Raw genomic sequence first — 20121 nt, 5'->3', positions numbered from 1 at the left:
AGAAAAATCTGAAAACGAACAGGCGTTTTCTCTCGTTCTTCTGATATCAATCTCTATCAAAATTTTAAACCATAGACTCTTCAGTTTTCATTTTTAGGTGGCGAGTATCTGTAATGCTTGTGTTTGGTTGACTACACCAACTTTTGCTATGCGCATTGAAATCAGTGAAATTAGATTCATACTCTGGGAATCTTCAAAAGATTAAGGAAAAATACCTATTTCTATACTACTCAAAGAAACATTGCAATGAGCCTTGCAATAGCCGCTGAGCCCTCCGAACGATCTGAAAGTCCAATTGAAGAACTCTCACCCAACTATGCACCAAGACTAAGTAAAGGCCATAATAAGAAAATTACACCGAGATACAAAAAGAACCTTCGATCTAAACCAATTAAATTATCTCATTGTGAAATGTGCTCTGTCCTTCTTGGAAAGCGAAAACCGACCAAAGCTGCTAACTGCGGCATTTACAAGAAAACGCAGATTCCAGACCATGACTCTGCGCTGTTACATTTTTGTGCTACAAGACCGATCCTTGATCTATGTGGTCGCAGCCAGGGCATTGTTCTCGTCAAAGTAGCTCCCTTGGGTACATTAACAAGTGGAGATCTGATGCGAACGAGCAGAACATTCCCAAATGCACCAAATTCTCTTATTCATATGCTGGCTGCCGCAAGAATCTTCCATGAATGTGATCAACCGCAAACACTTCCAGTAATTCATCCTAACTTAATCTCGAATGATCAGATCGAAACTGTAAACGATCTCAAACTTGGAAATCTTGGCCAGAAGAGCATGTTCGTTTGGAATTCAAATCGGGATGATAGGCAAAGATTGTGTGCTAACCCTCCCACGGTTCAACCATCGAAGGTAGACTCAAGAGATCCATTTGCAAGAACAGCCACTGAATCCGGAGAAGATATTCTGGAAAGAAACTGTAAAACTTTACCTGGGGTGCAAAAGTTGCACCGTTCAATTCTTCATAAGTGTCAGGATCGGGTACCTCTGGCTCAAGTACGTGGTGAAACCTCCAAAAACTATGATTCTGCGAAAAACACGGCGCCTCCAGTGAACACAATATTCACTGCATTAGGGAGTCCTCAGCCAATTTCCGATCTCCATTTCAATAATGTGAAAAGCATTCTTCTGGAGTTTCCTGAGTTTAGGCCCGTTCTAGTGGAAGCTCTAAGTTTCCACAATCCTCAAAAAAAAAGTACTTCAACCCCCAAAGTACATTTTGGAGACGCTTATTTTGGAAACAACGATTCTGTGATTAGCTCGGTCACGGAGTTCTATATTTACGATAAGCCCTCTAAAATTAAGCCAGCACGTTTCTGTCCTAAGAATCTCATTCAAATCAATCAGAGCCTGCAAAACTCTGCTATTTTCCCTTGGCAAGTCAGCGATACTCCAAAAATTGGAGGAAGTATTCATGAGCTCCTGCTACAGATACCGCTAGAAATACGCAACGTGAGGGCATGGATACTATGCCAAATTGAAAGCTTCTACAAGTCCAATTTTTTGGCTTTCGCTCATCAATTGGTTCATGATATATGGAAGTTGCGTGGAGAATTGAGCCAAGACTTGAATGTTGGCTATGCTATTCTTGCACGATTTGAACTACTTAAGGAGACTTCTAAGAATGTGCCCGAAACGAATGCATCAAGAACGGAATTCAAAACAAATCTCGGCATTTTGCAATATGACACTGCGCTTGCGCTCAAAAGTGTAGAGAGCACAATAACTCACATTTCTTCCAAGGACATACAAGCTTCAATCAATATACCGTTGCTGAATATGAACAATGCTAGTGACAGAATGGTTCTAATTCGCAATAAGATTATTGATTTCATGTCAGGACGAGGACATTCCTATTTGACAGGGGAGGATATCGAGATTTTTGAACAATTCATAGACCAGACCAAAGCTCTTTTAAATCTAGTCAGGAGAGACTTGGCTCTCTTGCTTGAAGAAGCGTTCCTAGTGTTAGTAGAATCGTTTCAGGCTCTCTTCAAATCTTTGACGGAACTCAGTGAGTTCATTTCTATTTCATCATTGTGAATGGGTCGCCTTACTTCAAATATACAATTCCAAAACAACAAATAAGCGGGAATAAAATTCGATTGCTATAATCAAGAAAAAGTAAGTTTGCGATGGCCAGCATCTGAGTGCCAATTCTCTATTTGGAATGCTCGGAGGTCTATCGATAGTAAGTAGTCTGCCTGCTCATTGAAACAGGACATTCTTTCATGAAAATCTAATTTCAATTCTGTGTTGTGTATTTCATCAGAAATGTTCATGATTCGGGGTTTGAGCCTTCTGATGTAAGAATTGGCCATGTTGAGGTAGTGGACGTAGTCACCCATTCTGTCAAGAATCGTGGCAAGTTGAATGCAATTGAAGCTTTGTGCAAGTGAAATTTCCGAAAACTCAGGGCTCTCAAAAAGAGAACAAAGTAGTATTTTGCATTTTTTTACTTCTAGGACCCTCATCATAGCCGACTCTAAAAGCATAGTTGCGATTGCGTCAAAGAGCAGGGCAACTTTATCCCTAGCTCGTCTAAGAGAAGACATCCCTGTGTTCTTGTCTTTCAAGCGATTGCAAAGGTAGCGTAGGAGAAATACTTTCTTGTCAATTTCAAGATACGTCTTTCTTTCATCGGTGTGTGGAAGGGTATCGAGTAATGAATTTATTTGCATGGCTTCATGTCTCAGTAATTTCTTAGGTTCAAGTGTACTCCCATTTGGGTGTATTTTTGGTGGTCTGGGTTGTAATTTTAGGGTTTCTTTCTTCTTTGGTTTTTCGACAACGAACGAATCGTGGCCTTGCAAAAACATCGGCATTGAGCAAATTGGGTAGCTGCGGTTGAAGCAAAGATTGCGACTTGGTCTTGTGCTGACTATTTCTTCCTTGCGTTGCTTATTTTCGTTAACTTCCTCGACTTTTGCCAGAAAATCGCCGTGAGATTCCGCAGATGCTGCTTCTGAATTATTTGCACAAACTACCTGCATCTTTTCACTGGAAAGTTTGGTTGCTTCGTCTATGCTCTTTATAGCTTCATGGCGGGGTTTTTTAGTATGAGGACGTTTTGCCCTGGCTTTAGCCAGACGCTGAAGAGACGCGCCGGTCTGAAATTCCCGTATGACATGCGAGCCCATTAAAGAAGCCAAAAAAAATTGAGGACTTCGTGGGATTCGACTCAATTGAATGCGGCCAAAGAAACAGCGGCGCTTGAGCTCAGCCACGGATTTGAATATGCCAAATCTCCTGTGTTTGTGCTCGTCGTCTTTCTCTGCTTTATTGTCGAGAGATCCGATAAAGAGACGAAAGGTCATTGAAGTTGAATTCTGTGAGTAGTTGGGAGAAGATACTGGTACGATTTTAGTATTCTTAGAAACAGAGGCAGAAAGTGCGAGTCAGCAATAGCGGCAGGTGGCATGATGAAGTAGATTCTGAGGTGTTTATTTTATTATTGATGAATATTTTTTCCGCCTCGTTTACTATTTTTCAAACTCGAATTTTGTGAGTTTCAGTTTGGAGCCAAGTCTGTTGAAATTTACAGATTCACATACTATGAGCAAAATCGGAACAATGTCGAAATTTCAAAATCCTCAATTTTAATTTACCACGCTTCAGACAATCACAATTCTTTCAGGATATTGTTTGAATCAACGAACTTTCAATTGTGGTACAGATTGGATCTTGATTTGTTGAACTCTAGTTAACCGTCACGTACAGTCGCTGGACCATTAAAGATTCGGTAATTTATTTGAAATAAAAGATCATACATTCATTGTTAAATATTTCAATAAAACGAAATCATAACTTAAATGATTTCAAAACATAATTCTAAATTTTGAGCACTCTGGTCCCTATACCACTTCTACCATCACCACCAGAACCCCAAATACACCCACTTGAAAAGAACTAAATAAGTACACAAAGAATATTTCTTTTGTACAATTGCAAAAACTTCCCGCTTCTCGAATTTCGAACCCCCTCTCCCACGTCCCCTGACCAATCTTTCCAGAGCCTTCTAGCAGATTCCGGTCACGTGGTGATAGTACCTACATACTCCCCCCCCAATATATAAGGACCACCTTATCGCTCATTCCGACACCCCATTTCACCAATACACACTCTATTTATTTCAAACCAATGTTGCGAAATAGATCCGCATTGAACATGGCCGCACGTGCAAACCGCCTTGCAGCGCTCAAATCGCCTGCTCTCAATTTGGCCAAAGGATTTGTGGTTTCGAATATGGCGCATCTGAAATTTCCTATCAAAGCCGCCACAACAGTCCCCATGCGTCAATTCCACTCCAGTTCTCCCCGGTTTCTTCAAATGAAACAGAATGACGACGATAATGTTCCTGCACTCGAGAAGTATGGCCAGGATTTGACGGCTCTCGCCAAGGAAGGAAAGCTAGATCCGGTCATCGGAAGAGATGAAGAAATCAGAAGAACGATCCAGATTTTATCGCGTAGAACTAAAAACAACCCCGTGCTCATAGGTAATGCTGGTACGGGTAAAACTGCCATCATGGAGGGGTTGGCACAGAGAATCCTCAAGGGCGAGGTTCCGGAGTCTATGAAGGAGAAGCAGATCATCACGCTAGACTTGGCGGGAATCATTTCCGGCTCCAAATTCCGCGGTGACTTCGAAGAAAAGCTCAAAAAGATCTTGACCGAGGTCGAAGAGAAGAAGGGTTCGGTCATTCTCTTTGTAGATGAACTCCATTTGCTCATGGGCTTGGGTAAAGCCGAAGGCTCAATTGACGCTTCCAACTTGCTCAAACCTGCGCTTGCACGTGGAAAGCTTTCTTTGTGTGGAGCTACTACGATCGAAGAGTATAGAAAGTATGTGGAGAAAGACGCTGCCTTGGCAAGACGTTTCTCTCCCGTCACTGTCAACGAGCCCACTGTTGAGGACACCATCTCGATTTTGAGAGGCTTGAAGGAGAAGTACGAAGTCCATCATGGTGTCCGTGTTACTGATGGTGCATTGGTCAGCGCAGCTTTGTATTCCAACAGGTACATCACTGACAGGTTCTTGCCCGACAAGGCCATCGACTTAGTCGATGAGGCTTGCTCGACTTTAAGGTTGCAACATGAGTCCAAACCAGATGCAATTGCACATTTGGACAGGAGAGTAATGACAATTCAGATCGAGTTGGAATCCCTCCGCAAGGAAGAGGACTCTTTGTCCGTGGACCGCAAAAAGAAGTTAGAGAATGAGTTGGAGGTCACAGAAAAGGAATTGAAGGAGTTGACCGATCAGTGGGATGCTGAGCGCGAGGCCATTGAGACCATTAAAAAAGCAACGGCCGACTTGGAGCAAGCGAAATTTGACTTGGAGCAAGCTCAAAGAACTGGTGACTACGCTAAAGCATCTGAATTGCAATATTCTTCTATCCCACTCTTGGAACAGCAAGCTAAAGAATTGGTCAGTTCGGAGGATGGTATCAAGTCCACCAATCTTTTGCACGACAATGTCACCTCAGACGACATTGCAGCTGTCATTTCGAAAATGACTGGTATTCCTCTCAACAATTTGATGAAGGGTGAAAAGGATAAATTGCTTGACATGGAGGTAATTCTCAAGCAGCACGTTGTTGGTCAAGATGAAGCCATCCACGCAGTTTCAGATGCTGTCAGATTGCAAAGAGCTGGCCTCACAAGCGATAAGCGCCCAATTGCTTCGTTCATGTTTTTGGGTCCTACTGGAACAGGTAAAACTGAGCTCACAAAGCAACTTGCCGAGTTTCTATTCAACGACAAGTCCTCTGTCATTCGTTTTGACATGTCAGAGTTCCAGGAGAAGCACACTGTATCCCGTTTGATTGGTTCTCCTCCGGGCTATGTTGGATATGAAGATAGTGGAGAATTGACAGAGGCAGTCAGAAGAAAGCCTTACTCTCTTGTTCTTTTCGATGAATTTGAAAAGGCTCATCCTGATGTATCAAAGCTTCTTCTTCAAGTCCTCGATGAAGGTTCTTTGACTGACTCCCATGGCAAACACATCGATTTCCGCAACACCATTATCGTGATGACATCAAATATTGGACAGGAAATCTTGCTTGCAGACAAAGAGGCATCAGATGATGGCAAGATCAAGGATTCTGTGAAGGATCTGGTGTTGGAAAACTTACGTGGTTACTATCCTCCTGAATTCTTGAACAGATTGGACGAAGTCTTGGTGTTCAATAGACTTTCTAAGATCTCTCTTAGAAATATTTTGGACATCCGTCTCCGCGAAATTCAAGATCGTTTGGAGGACAAAAGAATCACTCTCCTCTTGTCAGATGAAAGCAAAGACTTCTTAGCTGACAAAGGATACGACCCAGTTTATGGCGCTCGTCCACTCAACAGAGCTTTGCAGAAACTTGTTCTCAACCCATTGGCCATGCTTATGATCAAGGGCCAGGTCAAAGAAGGAGAAACTGTCAATGTTTCTGTCAAGGAAAATCAATTGTACATTCAACCTAATCACACCGAAGAAGAGGCCAACAAAGGTGTCTGATACCAAATCTTGTATATAGCAAATAATTCACGAGTAACGAAAGTTCATACGTAGAAATCTAAGAGTGTTTGTATATTTGTTTGTTTAGTTATGATTCTATCACAAGACACGTCCAACAACAGCCGAATCAGATACATGCTTTTCAGTGTCACTGACTTTTTTCAAAGATTTTCCGCCCTGAATTTGACCCAAAAGGGCACCTAAGTTTGGCATACCTCCCAGAGGTGCACTAGGCGTTCCAGCCGCGATTCCAGTCGGTGGTGGTGGTGGGCCCGGTGGTGGTGGGCCTGGTGGTGGTGGAGCACCAGAAGGAAGTGCTGGCGGGGCTGGGGGTGCAACTGGTGGTGGAGGAGCAAAGTTTGGGAGAGGTGGTGCCTCTGTTGGAAGGGGAGGTGGAAGAGGAGCCGAGCCTGTTGGGATTGGTGGTGGAACTGAGCTTACTGGAAGAGGAGGAGGACCTGGAATATGCTCAGTTGCAGTTGCAACTGGATTGGATGGCGGAGGCGTAGCAAATTCATCTTCGGAGTCAGATTCATTGCCTACAGAGGGTTGCACGGATGGATTTCCTTGAGGGATTGGAGGCATGGTGTCTGGCAAAGGAGGCATACCTGAAGGTACAGGTGGCACAGCCACGGAAGTCGAAGACTCTGGAGTAGCTTGGGGCAAGGAAGGCTGCTCAACTTCCTGAGACTTTGTCTGTGGCACTTGAGGCAGTTCTACTTGCTCCGCTGGAGCAAAGGTCAGAGAAGAACCTGTTCTCGAATTGATCCCACTGGGATTGCCAGTTGGATTCCTAGAGATTGGTTGTGGCATGCCTCCAAACAACAAACTAGCCAATTTAGCGGCTCCAGCTCTGTTAGGAGCTTCATCATCAGATGACTTTTCCTCATCATCGCTCCAATCAGACAGACCTAGTCCTCTTTGAGCAGCCCTCTGATTTTCCAACTTTTTCGAGTCTACTGCAGAGTTGCCAGTGTTGGTTGGTTTGAAGAATGGGTTAGAGTTCTTGTGAGTTCCATTGTTCGCGCCTATCTTTGCGAATGGATTGTTGTCGTGGTTGCCTCCATTGGTTTGTGGAACAGCTGGGGAAGCCAGTTCTGGCTTCGATAACTCAGCCGTCTGGCCCAGAGTAGCGGGAGTCAGGTTAACAACAGGCGAACTGCTCTCAACAGCTACATCTTTTACGGGTGCAGAGGTTGTTACAGGAGGCTTGCTTGCATGAGGGTTGTTCAGTGAAACAGCTCCTGCGTTCAAGGCTTTGAGGTCATCATCACTCCAGTCATCATCGTTATTCTCGCTGGCTTTTAAAGCTTCCATCTCTTTCCTAAGCTTTTCCAAGCGAGCTTCCTTATCGCGGCTTCGCTTAAGCTCTCTTTCCTTTTTCCTTTCTTCCATTTCCTTCTTCTGTTTCAACAATGCGGCGTACTCTTCATCCTCCAGCTCGTCGTCTTTCTCAGCTTTTGCCTCCGCAACAGGGGGTTGAGAGACAGGCTGTTGAGAGACAGGCTGTTGAGCCACAACTTCTTCGGGAGCTTTTTCATTCACAACTGGAGTCTCGGCTACTGGAACTGCCTCGCTTACAGTTGGGGTGTTTGTAGAGGACTTTGTTCTGGATGCCTTCAATCTGGCCAAGCGCTCTTGCATACGCTTGCCTGCATTTGCCTTGACGTATGCCGATTTCTCGTCTGGAGTTGAAAATTTTGGTTTCTCCTGAGGAACTGCTGCTTGAGGAGCACTATGCTGAGCTTCAACCGGAGCAGGAGAAACCGAGTTTACGTTGGGCTTGACCGAGGGTTGCGCTTGCGGTTGCTGCAGTCTTGCAAAGGCATTGAGCTCATTGACAAAAAGACGAACTGAATCAGAAATGCCTTCTCCTTGCTCCCATTTGCGAGAACTGGTTTCACTCTTGACAGAGACGCTTAAAGGAACAAGGGCTCCATCTTCTAATTCCTGTATGCTGGCCAGGACATCCTGAACCATAAGAGATTGATTCTCCGATTCAGCCTTAATTTTCTCAACCTCCAGCTTCCAGATGTTTGTTGCCTCGGAATTCTCGCCACCATTGGAGAAGGTTTTGCCAGTCAAGGCAGCCATACGTTGTTTCATCATTTGTTTCGACTTGAATCTACGACGATCGGTATCGGTGACTTGGCCATTTGGCCCAGTGCCAACAATCGACTCTTCAGTCTCTTGTGGCGACCAAGATGGGTGTTTTTGTTTAATTTGAGCTTCACAGAGTTTGATCTTGACATCTGCGATTTCAGCATTCACCTTTGAAATGCGAGAGATCAACTGAGGAACAGTATCCTTCGTGTAATGTTCTAAAGTCTGCAACATTGAGGATTTCTCCTGGTCTGAATGTCCGGCACCCAACTTTGTGAGTTGGAGTTGCACATCTTTGATTCTGTATTTCAAGTTCTCGATTTCACGAGTGCTGGCCTCCTCGTTTTTACGTCTTTCAATTGCTTCGTGCTGGTCTTCCAGATTGACGGCGTCCAACAATATTTTCTTCTCACGGATCAATTTTTTCAAATCCTGAATTTTAAGATCATTGGAATTTGAGTTAGGAACACTACTAGTATTCTCGGAATCACCAGAGCGCTTGCTTTTGTATCTAGAAGATGAAACATACGAGATATCGTCATCATCATTTTTGAAACGAGAGGCAGCCGTAATGGAAGCAGACGAATTCTTTCTTGATGCAGTACCGCCCTTCAAATCGTTCTTTAAAGAATCAACCGAGTCTTGGAGCAACTTTGACGATGGTGGCACCAATTCAGGAGGGAGGCGTAACGGAAGTTCGAGCCCATTCAACCGGCGGTAAACAAGATGCATTGCGACAGCAAACTCATCTTTGTTCAACTTACCCCTGTTACTGGAGTCACAAAGGTTCCAAACAGTCTCAAGATCAGGCCGAGACAAACCAGACTTGCCAAAAATGGAGATAGCAACATCACCATCAATGAAGCCTTTACGGTTCGAATCCCACGCATTGAATATACCATCATAGATCAGCTTCTCCTGTTTGGTGATAGCCCAGCCAACGTTGTCCTTAAGAGTGCCGCCCATTTGGTTTTGCAAATTGTTACTGGAGAGTTGAGAAGAAGGCAAGAAATGTTGTTGCATGGCGTTCAAACCAGGGAGACCGCCTGTTGGCATTGAAACAAAACCCCATTCTCCCGGCTTTCCAGTAGGTTGCGCTTGCAATGGTGCCATAGAACCCGGGCCGGTCCTTTGGGGTTGCATCATTCCCGTTTGTTGCTGTTGTTGGAAACCGGTCAGCTGTTGCTGCAAGGGCTGCTGAGATGGGAAATATGACCCCGGCATTTGCGATTGCCCTGTGGCTTGAGGCTGAAAGCCACCAGTTGGTTGAGCTTGGAAAGTGGTTGGGGGCTGTGGCTGTGCCTGGAACCCTCCTGTCGGTTGCTGCTGAAAGCCGCCGGTTGGTTGGGCCTGGAACGTGGTTGGAGGCAACAGTCCAGTTCGTTGGGCGGCCAAAGGAGCCAGGAAGTTGTAGCCAGTGCCTTGTGCAGCTAATGGGCCCGTGCGTTGGGATTGCAAAGGACCCAGGGCAGGCACGAAACCCGCTGTTTGTTGGGGTTGCAATGGAATCAACGAGCCTCCACCAGTTCTCTGTTGGAGCAAAGCAGAGCCCTGGAAAGATCCAGTGGGCTGAGCAGTGAACAGAGTCGAGGGGGGTGCGATGGCACTAAGAAAGTCGTCGGTGGTGCTGGACTTCTGCTGGTTGAGAGTAGAAAACGGGGTGTTCTCGAGGACCTTGGACGGATCCTCAGGCACCGCAAAGGAGATCGCATCGACAAAGCTTTGCACCTCGTTCAGCCACTTCTCGGGAAGCACGCGCGGCACCGCATCGCCCTTCAAGGCAGAATTGCACATGCTTAAGGCAAGGGCAAACTCGGGGAACAAGAGCAGCCCCAGCTTGTTTGTGTCGGAGAGGGCCCAAATCTCCGCCAAAGTGACTGGCGCCAAGCCCGACCGCAACAAGATGTCACGCGCGGCATCGCCCGAGATGGCGTTTTCGCCAACAGGCACCGCTGTGCGGAACAAGTTCTCAAACTTGGACTGATCCGCAGCGGTGATGAACGACAAGCGCATGTTGGGGATCTTCAATTCCTGGTTCTGGCTGACCAGAGCCAACGCCGACAGAAAGCCCGTCTTCTGCTGCTGGAGCTGCGGCTGCGGCGCAGCGGCATACTGCGGAGCACCGCCAAACCCCGTCTGCTGCGGCTGGAACGTCTGGGCGCCATAGCCGGTGGGCTGGGCCTGGAACGACGTCTGCGGTTGCAATTGGGGCTGCAATTGGGGCTGGAATCCGGTCTGCTGGCCCTGGAACAAGCCTGGCTGCTGCTGCATGCCGAATTGCGGCTGCTGCTGGCCATAGTAGCCGGTTCCCTGGGGTGGAAGCGTGTAGTTCTGGCCATACAGCTGTTGATTCTGCTGCGGCTGTTGGTACCCATAGTTGCCCAGATCGCCGGAGGAAAAGTAGGGGTTGTACATTTTCTGAGGTGGGCGGGAGGGGGAGCGAGGGGGTATTTATACCTTTTCTGTGGAATTGCTTTTTTGGATGGAGGGTGGGTTGCGGAGAAGAAAGGGTGGTATTCTATTCAGATTTCCAGCGAGAGTGTGGCATACAGTCCTGGGTATTTGGTAGGGGACTCACTTAGGAGATAAGATTCGGGAACTGGAAAAGATGAAGGTATATTTTTTTTTGATATTTGATATTTTCTATTCAATGGGTTTGAATATGAGTGTTATCAAGTTTATATGTATATATATTTTGTTTGAGCAATTTTCAAGGATCTTAGCTTCTTGTATGGCTAGTTCATTATCGAACTATGTGGGTGAACGTTCATTCACTACAGATCTGTAGCGAACCGCTTTTCATAAAAATAGGATAATTAATACTTAAAGGTTTTGTGACACTGATTTTCTGCGCTTGGCCTATTTCTCGCAGCACGTCTCTTGGCGCTGGTCACTAAGCTCTACTCATACTGATGGACTGATAGAAATTCAAAGTATTCATTTTTGTTGGTGATCATGAACCACATGCTTGTACATCAGCTTCCATTCTACTACTTCTTGATTCTGTTGACAACCTCGTCCCAGAATCCAACCTCCAAATCAGTCACATCTCGGAACATTTGACAAAGCTCCAAAAGTCTCTCTTCACTCAATTGATTGTCCTCCAAAAGCAGGTCCAACGCATTGATTCCATTCTGGTGCGCCTCAAGATACCATTCAGATGAATAGTCCTCGAGCCACGAGGTATAGATGTCGCTTTGCTCTTGCGTCGCAAGAACGCCCAAAGACCCGTCAAATGTGTCTCTAATCTTTTGGCCATAAGCACCGGCCTCGGCATACCCATGCAAGCAAGGAGCAAGCGCAGTCTTGATTCCCAAGAAGTCTTCCATCTTGCCCGCTTTCAACAAGTAGTCACAATAAGCCATACATGCTGGCGCTGGCTGAAGCTCTTCGTCAAGATCCACGCTGTTGTAGTCGATGTTGTATACGGTGAGAAGCTTTGTTTTGTGTCTTTCGATTTCGGTCATAATGCTGGTCACGATTTGAGATTGAGCCTCGATTTGTTCACAATTCGGTGCCACGGAAATAGCTACACCATGCATCCGAGCATAATTGACCAAATAGTAGAAGTCCTGCTTCAAATAGAACAAGAAGTCGTCAAAAGGAAGCTGGTTGGTGGCAAGGAGAGCCAAGAATGGATGCTCGGTATACTTCTTCCAGCTGTCTCTCACAATCTCGTGTGTTTTAAGGAAATTGAAAAAAGAGCCATGCTCGCCCTTAACGCGGGCTCTCAAGTCTTCGCCTTGGATGACTTCACGGATGCTACGGTCAACAGCCACCGTATGATTCAAAGAGCCATTTCCGTGGCCAAGTTTTCCCTTCACACTAGACATACCCTTGTGAATGTAATGGATGGAAAGCGCAACAGCGCGCTCGAGCGGGATGCCGTTGGCGGTGTTGGCAGCAATAGCACTGGCAAGTGTACAACCTGTTCCGTGCGAGTTATTGCTGGTGATGAAAGAGGAAGAAAACGTGGTGAGTCTATCTTCCTTGCTTTGATACAATACATCTACAATTTGCAAGTCTAAGTCTGGCGAGCCAGGAAGCGGACCTTCGTGTCTCTTGCCATTGGTCCATGGGATGTGGCCGCCCTTTACCAAGAGGTTTTCGCATCCAAGTTTCTTCTGGAGCAGAACTACAAATTCCTTGAACTCATCGATGGTGGTCACCGCTGGAGGAGAACCACCCGCGGCCTTCCACAAGTACTCGGCCTCCACAAAATTAGGGGTACACAAAAACGCTGTCGGAAGAATCTTCTGGATGCAAAGGTCAATGACTTTGTTGTCCGTAAGATGCGTTCCTGACGTTGCAACCATCACAGGGTCCAAAACCAACTTCACCTTCTTCTCCTGCAAGTACCCTACCTTTTCAGCCAAAACCTCCGCAGCGCCCTGAGAGAGCATTCCCGTCTTGACCACCTTCAATGGAAAATCCGAGCCGTAGCCTTCTACAAAATCGTCAAGGTCCTGTTTCAAGATCTTCTCAATATGTTCCTTGGGTGTCTCGACCACGCCAGTCACACCCAAGGTGTTCTGGGCGGTCAATGCCGTGATACAAGTCAAGGCATACACTTTGTGGGCCGAAATGGTTTTGACGTCTGCTTCAATTCCGGCTCCTCCAGAACTGTCAGAACCTGCGATCGTGAGAACAGCAGGAAGCGTTTCTTTGGGGATGCGAGGCTCCACAAGCTTAATTGTGGTCGAACTAGTCATGATAATTAAGAAAAAATTCACATTGAGAGCAGATTGTGCTCCTTGTATATGAGTACATAAAAGTACTCGGGATCAAGACGTCTAAGCGCATATATCACTGAGGTACAGGTCAGATCACGATAAGAAGAGGTGTGGAAGTGGATGTCGATTTCTGGAGGAGGGAAAGCATTTCGTTTTCAGAAAAATTGTATACTAATGGTTGTGAAATTTCTAATTATTCGATTATTTTTTTTGGATTTGGATTTGGAATACTCTTCGTTATGCTATAGTTGTGTAGTTTAGATCTCTATATAGACAGACTAAGTGGCTCTACATTGAGGCATTCAAGTGCATTGGACCATATCAGTCCGCAAATGAAGATTTTTCTCGAATAAAGTTTTGGAGCATGGCCCAATTATCCACTTCCATGATTTCTTAGGGCGAAATTGCTACGAATTTCATCTATTTCTTGTGGTGAAGCGTAGAGTAGTGCTCAATCAATTCCAACTCATTCTTCAACGTCTCAGAACGGTAATTGACTCTAATATCCGGAACATTCGATTTCTCGATCTCATTCCCGTCAATTCCTTCGTGCGTGAAATTCTTGCCGAGCCAGTGCTTCTTGATTTGATACTCCCAGCCGGATTGCAAAACAGAGTTGCGCGCAAGCTCACACATATCCACACCTGAAAGCTTGTAGATTTGAGCTGCCACGGAATACTCTTCAATCAAGGGCTCCTTGGTGTAGGAGAATTGTAAAGGATCATCCGTAGATAATGAGACGTTCAAACCTTTCTTGAAGAAGTTGAAGAATGGGTTCTTGTCGTATGTCAAGAACAATGCATTGTTGGATAACGGAGACATGGCTAACCCGATCTGGTCCAAGTAGTAGAGGTATTGGATGAACGGAAGCTTCCTCAAAAGAATACCATGTGAAATGGAGTGAGATGTCAAGAATGCTGCGATCAAATGCTCTGGATCTCCCGCTTCACCACAGTGGGGACGCAACACGAAGGTGTTAAATCCGAAGCGACTACGCAAGACGTTGAGGGAGATCAAATTCGAATGTAAGTAGTACAAGTAGTACGAGTATGGCGGGTTGTGGTGATGGTCCCACTCTTGAGCTGTAGGGAATTTTCTGGAGTTGAAAGGACGGTCCAGCTTGGATTCATCATCTACGGAATCAAAGCCGACCACTCTTTGCAAGAAAACATGAAGCTTAGGATCCGACAGAGGATTCAAAGAAACTTGGTAAAGTGGATTGAATAAGTTGTGCAAGATTTGCTGGAAGTTCTCGACATTTCCGTTCTTCTTGTACAAATCGTACAATCTCGGAATCTGGATCAACCATCTCACATTGTGACTGAATAACTTGTTGTCCACGATCCACAGCGCAAGCTTGCTCCATTCGTCCTCAGAACGGCCATAAATCGAAATTCTCAACTCCACCATCTGGTATTTAGAACTCTCGAGATCCTCGAAAACCTGTTTGGTGATCTCTGCCAAGTACTGACCATTGATAAAATTGTCTGTTTTTAAGAAAATCTCTCTCAATCTGGACTCTCCGATGGGGTTGTACTTCAAGTTAAATTTGTCGAAACGGTGGAACGTATCTGTGTGAGCATGCATGTCCAAAGTGTCGATAGACAAGTCGTATGCGGTAAGCTTCAAAGATTCGAACACTTGTGCTAGTGTAAGTAGCTTCCCATCTCTGAAAATAACCTGTTCATCAGGACAGGTCTTCAATTTGTATTTGATGTAACGCAAGAGATGTTTCTGATTCATACAAGCAGAGTGGTGAATGTGAGTGTCGACCTTTCTCACGTTGTAGAAGTCACGATGTGGATTTTTCTTCGATTGCGCATTCTCCTCAAACTCATTGAGTAGCGAATACATATTATACTTTGTCTCAAGAAATTGCAAACGCTTAAAAGCAAAGGACTTAGTAGGACCGTCCAGAGATATCTTAGAGATCGAGTTCAAGTCAGTGTAGAAGTCGGCGAGGGTAGGACATTTGGCAATGGGTGCCCCAGTAGGCGTGTGGTACACCTGGTAGACACTGTCAGAGTTCAAGCGAAGCTCAAATTCGTTGTTGGCATTTGCCTTGGGGATTTGGCACTTTGCAAAGTCGAATTCCTCTTCATCAGCAGTGGCTCCCGGCAATTGGTTGAATCTATTTTTCAGCTTGTAGGTAGGCTTCGGAGGAGGAGGATAGATGACCCACTCGGGCGAGTTCTTGGGGTTCCGTGCGTCGTCATCCTGCAAAGACCACTTCAAATACTTGTGACGCAAATCCAAACACTTCTTTACATTACAAAAAAGCTCTATGAGTTCCAGCGATGGATACATCTCCGTAAGCACACTGGCCAGACCAGCCGGTGCCTTTTTCGCGACATTGACCCTTGGCAGCTCAGCGGTGACTTGGTGTCCATTTGTCGAGTGGGGCAATTCGATGATCAGCTGTCTTCTTTTCAAAAACGAGTTTGTGGGACTGTGTGGTTCTTGCAAAGCTTCAAACGCACGCACCTTCAAGTCATGATCCTTAATGAAGCGGTCCTCATGCGACGAGAAATGCGCGGTGCTGAATGGCCGCGAGAGATTCTCTTCATCAGAATCCGTGAACGTGTGGAGTTCGTCGTTATCGACACTCAATTGCTCATCTTCAGAGACATCCAAATGAGTCTTGATGTTGAGGGGATTGGAGGGCATTATATATTTTTTCCGGCGAAGCTAACCTGCAGATGTGCCTACTTGTGACCTTTCCTTCTTGTTTGTGAAGGAATTGATCAAGCAATATGAAGATCGGTGAGTATTAATCCGATTAATTAGTAGTTGGTCTGGCACAGAAGCCTCACAGAAGCCATTGCAGGGTCCAAGGAAGAAGTAGGGGATAAAAATTAATTCAATTTGAAAAAATGATATGAGTTGATGAAATCATTGATTTCAATATTTTCGGAATGAATTTTGTGCTTGTGGGAGTGTTGAGGTGTTGAAGTGTCACCTGTGGTTGAATGAGGGCTAGAGTGAGAAGTATAGGGCGAGCCCAAAGGGGGAATCTGGTCAGGAAATTAAGCCTCGTAAATGTTTAAGAGTGCATGATGGCAGTATTTGACTAGGAATCGTGAAGATTTTAATGTGACATGGTTAATTATTGATTACGTTTAGTAGAAAGTGTTGCTATTCTAAAACCAAGGTATAAAAAATTGTAAGATGTTTTTAAGAAGTGAGTAAGGAAGAATGATAAAGTTGAATTTCAATGTAAATTCGAGAAGTCTCACATGCTGATAGCTTCTTCAGTTTAGAGAACAACAGATATGAAGTGAACAATCGACGTGATACAACAAACGCAAAAAAGATTCATTGATAGTTTTAAAATGAAAATGTTCTTCAATGCCAAATTTAAAAGACGTTCAAAGACTAAGAAATCAACTCGATTCAGTTGGTTTGCCTCAGGTATGATTCTGCTTGGAACTTCACACCAACAGAATCTCAGAATTGACACAACAATAGAAATGCTCAATTGTCTAAAAATTAAAAAAAGATTGCAGCACCACAATTTCACACATGGTCTCCCACTGCATTACTCAGTGTGGCTCTAAGTGGCTTGACTAACGTTGATCGGACGGGAAACAGTATTTTCCACTTGATATGGCCGCAACCGGTAGCTTAACTGCTTCATAGAAAATAATCACTGGAGACACTTTTAGTTCGTATCCTCATTTTGTTTCTGTTGATGCTCATTCTGAAATAGGTTATAGAATTGCAAATTTCAGTTCAAATCTTTGTGTATTCGATATAAAATGCTTTGTAGGATTTTGATCCTACCTAGCTCTTGACCTCATTGTCTTCTTATCATGGTCAGGTCAATGGCTAGCGACCATGTTACTTCCAAAAGTATCATCCCATGATTGGAGCTTTAACATAGCCTCCTCCCCAAGTAGTGAGTGGCTTGATATATTCAAATTTGGGTGGTTCGTAATTTGGAGGCCTTGTATAGCGAATGGTTCGAACGTACGTTCCGTTGGTAAACGGAACTATTGGCATTGCTGCGACGAGGATACTCATAAAAGTGAGGATGAAAATCAGTTTAAGCATTTGTTTTATTAAGTATCTGAATACTTTGAGTGCCTGTACTTGTAGCTTGCCACTAGAAATATTCTTCACCGCTCGAAATTCCTCGTCAATCTTTTATCAGAATAGGCAAAGAGCGCCGTATTTGATGAATATTTATACAACTTGAAACCAATCTTTTGCCTACTTGGCTCCTGTTTGATGCTGATCGTTGTCTCTTCACAACCAATATTGTACAGAGTCTAGAAGCGGAACTGGAGCGAAAAGCTAGAAATGGCGCTTTCACTGAATCAGGAGACATTAGAAGTTCGCGAATCTCTCGCCCAGACCAATAAAAAGACAATGCCACTCCGACGATACGGACAGCAAGCATGTAGCTGGCCTGGTCCCAAGAGTCAATTGACAAATGAGAGCGTTGATTTTGAGAGATTTAGCTTCATTGTGTTATCAATGAATTCTCAGTAACTTTCGCCGATCCTGGATTATCATCATGGTTACGGAATATCAAAAACGATCGAAGGCGAATCAATCATGGCGCTTTTTTGAAAGTGGTCCAAAAAAGAAGTCCATGTATTAATCGATCCATCACGAAACACAAGCACAACTCACTAATCTTGCCCCAACAATGCATCATCTATTGTATGGTATAAGCATAATGAGTACACTTTGAGACATCCTCAGGAGCCGCATACTTCTGAGTTGCAAAACCTTAGGCATAACTGCTTAAATTCTAATGATTTCCCTCATTTCCGTGATTTTCCCCCATTCTCAATCTTGAGGATAGTTTGATATCTGAGATGCTTTCAGCTCTAGTGAGCCAATCAAGCAGAGCACAAATCAAATCATATTAAAGAATTTAAGCACTTTCAGCGTATTATCTTGTATACTTATGCCCTATCACTCCCGACGTCACCCAATAACGAAAGAGACACAAATTGCGAAGACGAATGAAGCACATACAATTTTCAAAAAAAAACAAAAAACCACAAAAACACCCAAGAAAAGAAATTACAAAAAAGCACTAAAAAAATCTGGCAACTTTGTCACTTTAAATTGTCCTTCATCTACTTAGATTTTTCGCAGCCATGTAAATACTCATTATCTGTACATCTACAACTACAATCTACAAAATGCTCCGGCAATTGGCCAAATCAGGCACTCTTCGGCGCCTGTTTCTGTGCAAACCAGCTCTTAATGCCAGAAGCGGAAACTCAGCGCCGGATACCAATCCCGAAAGCCATCTCATCCATGAAAACGGCCTCTACTATGGTAAATTCACCAAGAAAGAGTATGACGAAGCCAAGGCTTACGTGACCACACAATACCAAAAGTTAGAGAAAGAAATCAAAGGCACGCACAATGTGCGCGAAAACTTAGGCAAAATTCCCCAATTTCCGTCCAAAGAACCCCGGAAGCAGGTGACTGACCTTCTGACCTTCTTTCAAGAGACAATCAAGACGACTGGTCCGATCTCGCTTTCTGCATACATGAGGCAATGTCTTACACATCCTAAGTTTGGATATTATACCACCAGAGACCCTCTCGATAGTCTGTCAGGAGACTTTATCACGTCGCCAGAGATCTCGTCTGTATTCGGTGAGATGATCGGGATTTGGCTCTACACAGTGTGGGAGTCGCAAGGAAGACCGCAGAAAATCAACTTTGTGGAATTGGGACCTGGTAAAGGCACATTGATGGCTGATGTGTTGAGAGTTTACTCTAGATTTGTCTCGCAAAGAAACGTAGAGCTTCAATGTAGCATTGTCTTAGTTGAGGCATCACCCGTGCTCCGAGAAAAACAAAAAGCTGCTCTATGTTCCACTGACGATAAACTCGAGAAGGATGCGAATGGTTTCTACACTTCGACTTCGAAATGGGGCTACGAGGTGAAATGGGTTGATACAGAAAAAGACATTGATGTGAAGACTGACGAGTGCAATTACATATTGGCCCACGAGTTTTTCGATGCTTTGCCAATCAAATCGTTTGTAAATACTGATAAGGGCTGGAGAGAACTTCTTGTGGAGCACTCGCCATCTGTGCTCAACACTCAACAAAAACTTCCATCTGATGAGCAATCCGTTCCTACAGAAACACCTGCTGAGTTGGACACGGAATTCCACCTTACTGCCTCTCTTAAAGAGACACCATCTTCTACAATCCCAAGCATTAGTGATAGATTCAAGGATCTTCCAGTGGGCACACGTATTGAGGTTTGTACCGATGCCGAATTTTACATGTCTCAAATTGTCAAATTGGTCCAATCAAATGAGAACAAGCAAGGTGCCGCATTGATCATTGACTACGGTTTGGCCGACGAAATTCCACTGAATTCTGTTCGTGGCATCTACAAGCACAAGTTTGTATCACCATTTTTCAAACCTGGAGAAGTGGATTTGTCGATCGACGTTGATTTCGCAAACTTGAAACTTCTAGCGAAAGACAGAGTCGATGTACACGGTCCTGCGGAACAGGGGGACTGGCTCCACGAGATGGGAATCGGACACCGTTTTGACCAGCTCATTAAGAGCGCCAATCTGATGGCTAACAAAGAGCTGTTGTACGAGTCGTATCTTCGTCTCACCTCGAAAGATGAAAAGGGAATGGGTAAGATTTACAAGTTTTTAGGACTTCTTCCTTCTGGACTGACAAAACCTGCAGGGTTTGGTGAAAAGTAAATAGGCTATAAATTGATAGATTCAAAAAATAAAAAAATGAGTTGAAAGCTTAC

At 44.6% G+C, this 20121-nt stretch overlaps 6 protein-coding genes across 6 annotated transcripts; 3 read left to right on the top strand and 3 right to left on the bottom strand.

Moving 5' to 3' along the window:
• Positions 1 to 246: 246 nt before the first annotated feature.
• On the top strand, positions 247 to 2061 carry PUMCH_004720 (uncharacterized protein; the record flags this gene model as incomplete). The annotated part of the gene is made up of 1 exon (XM_063023645.1): positions 247 to 2061. The coding sequence occupies one exon, from the start codon at positions 247 to 249 to the stop codon at positions 2059 to 2061; it is 1815 nt and encodes a 604-aa protein (XP_062879715.1).
• Positions 2062 to 4158: 2097 nt separating this feature from the next.
• PUMCH_004719 (uncharacterized protein) lies at positions 4159 to 6525 on the top strand (the record flags this gene model as incomplete). The annotated part of the gene is made up of 1 exon (XM_063023644.1): positions 4159 to 6525. The coding sequence occupies one exon, from the start codon at positions 4159 to 4161 to the stop codon at positions 6523 to 6525; it is 2367 nt and encodes a 788-aa protein (XP_062879714.1).
• Positions 6526 to 6624: 99 nt separating this feature from the next.
• PUMCH_004718 (uncharacterized protein) lies at positions 6625 to 11043 on the bottom strand (the record flags this gene model as incomplete). The annotated part of the gene is made up of 1 exon (XM_063023643.1): positions 6625 to 11043. The coding sequence occupies one exon, from the start codon at positions 11041 to 11043 to the stop codon at positions 6625 to 6627; it is 4419 nt and encodes a 1472-aa protein (XP_062879713.1).
• Positions 11044 to 11618: 575 nt separating this feature from the next.
• On the bottom strand, positions 11619 to 13340 carry PUMCH_004717 (uncharacterized protein; the record flags this gene model as incomplete). The annotated part of the gene is made up of 1 exon (XM_063023642.1): positions 11619 to 13340. The coding sequence occupies one exon, from the start codon at positions 13338 to 13340 to the stop codon at positions 11619 to 11621; it is 1722 nt and encodes a 573-aa protein (XP_062879712.1).
• Positions 13341 to 13781: 441 nt separating this feature from the next.
• PUMCH_004716 (uncharacterized protein) lies at positions 13782 to 16028 on the bottom strand (the record flags this gene model as incomplete). Its single annotated transcript, XM_063023641.1, has 1 exon — positions 13782 to 16028. The coding sequence occupies one exon, from the start codon at positions 16026 to 16028 to the stop codon at positions 13782 to 13784; it is 2247 nt and encodes a 748-aa protein (XP_062879711.1).
• A 2492-nt stretch (positions 16029 to 18520) lies between these two features.
• On the top strand, positions 18521 to 20068 carry PUMCH_004715 (uncharacterized protein; the record flags this gene model as incomplete). The annotated part of the gene is made up of 1 exon (XM_063023640.1): positions 18521 to 20068. One exon carries the CDS (start codon positions 18521 to 18523, stop codon positions 20066 to 20068), a length of 1548 nt encoding a protein of 515 aa, XP_062879710.1.
• Positions 20069 to 20121: the final 53 nt, after the last annotated feature.

This window comes from Australozyma saopauloensis, chromosome 6 (assembly GCF_035610405.1).
Source record: "Australozyma saopauloensis chromosome 6, complete sequence".
Lineage (NCBI taxonomy): Eukaryota > Fungi > Ascomycota > Pichiomycetes > Serinales > Metschnikowiaceae > Australozyma > Australozyma saopauloensis.
This window is presented reverse-complemented; position numbering and strand designations above follow the sequence as displayed.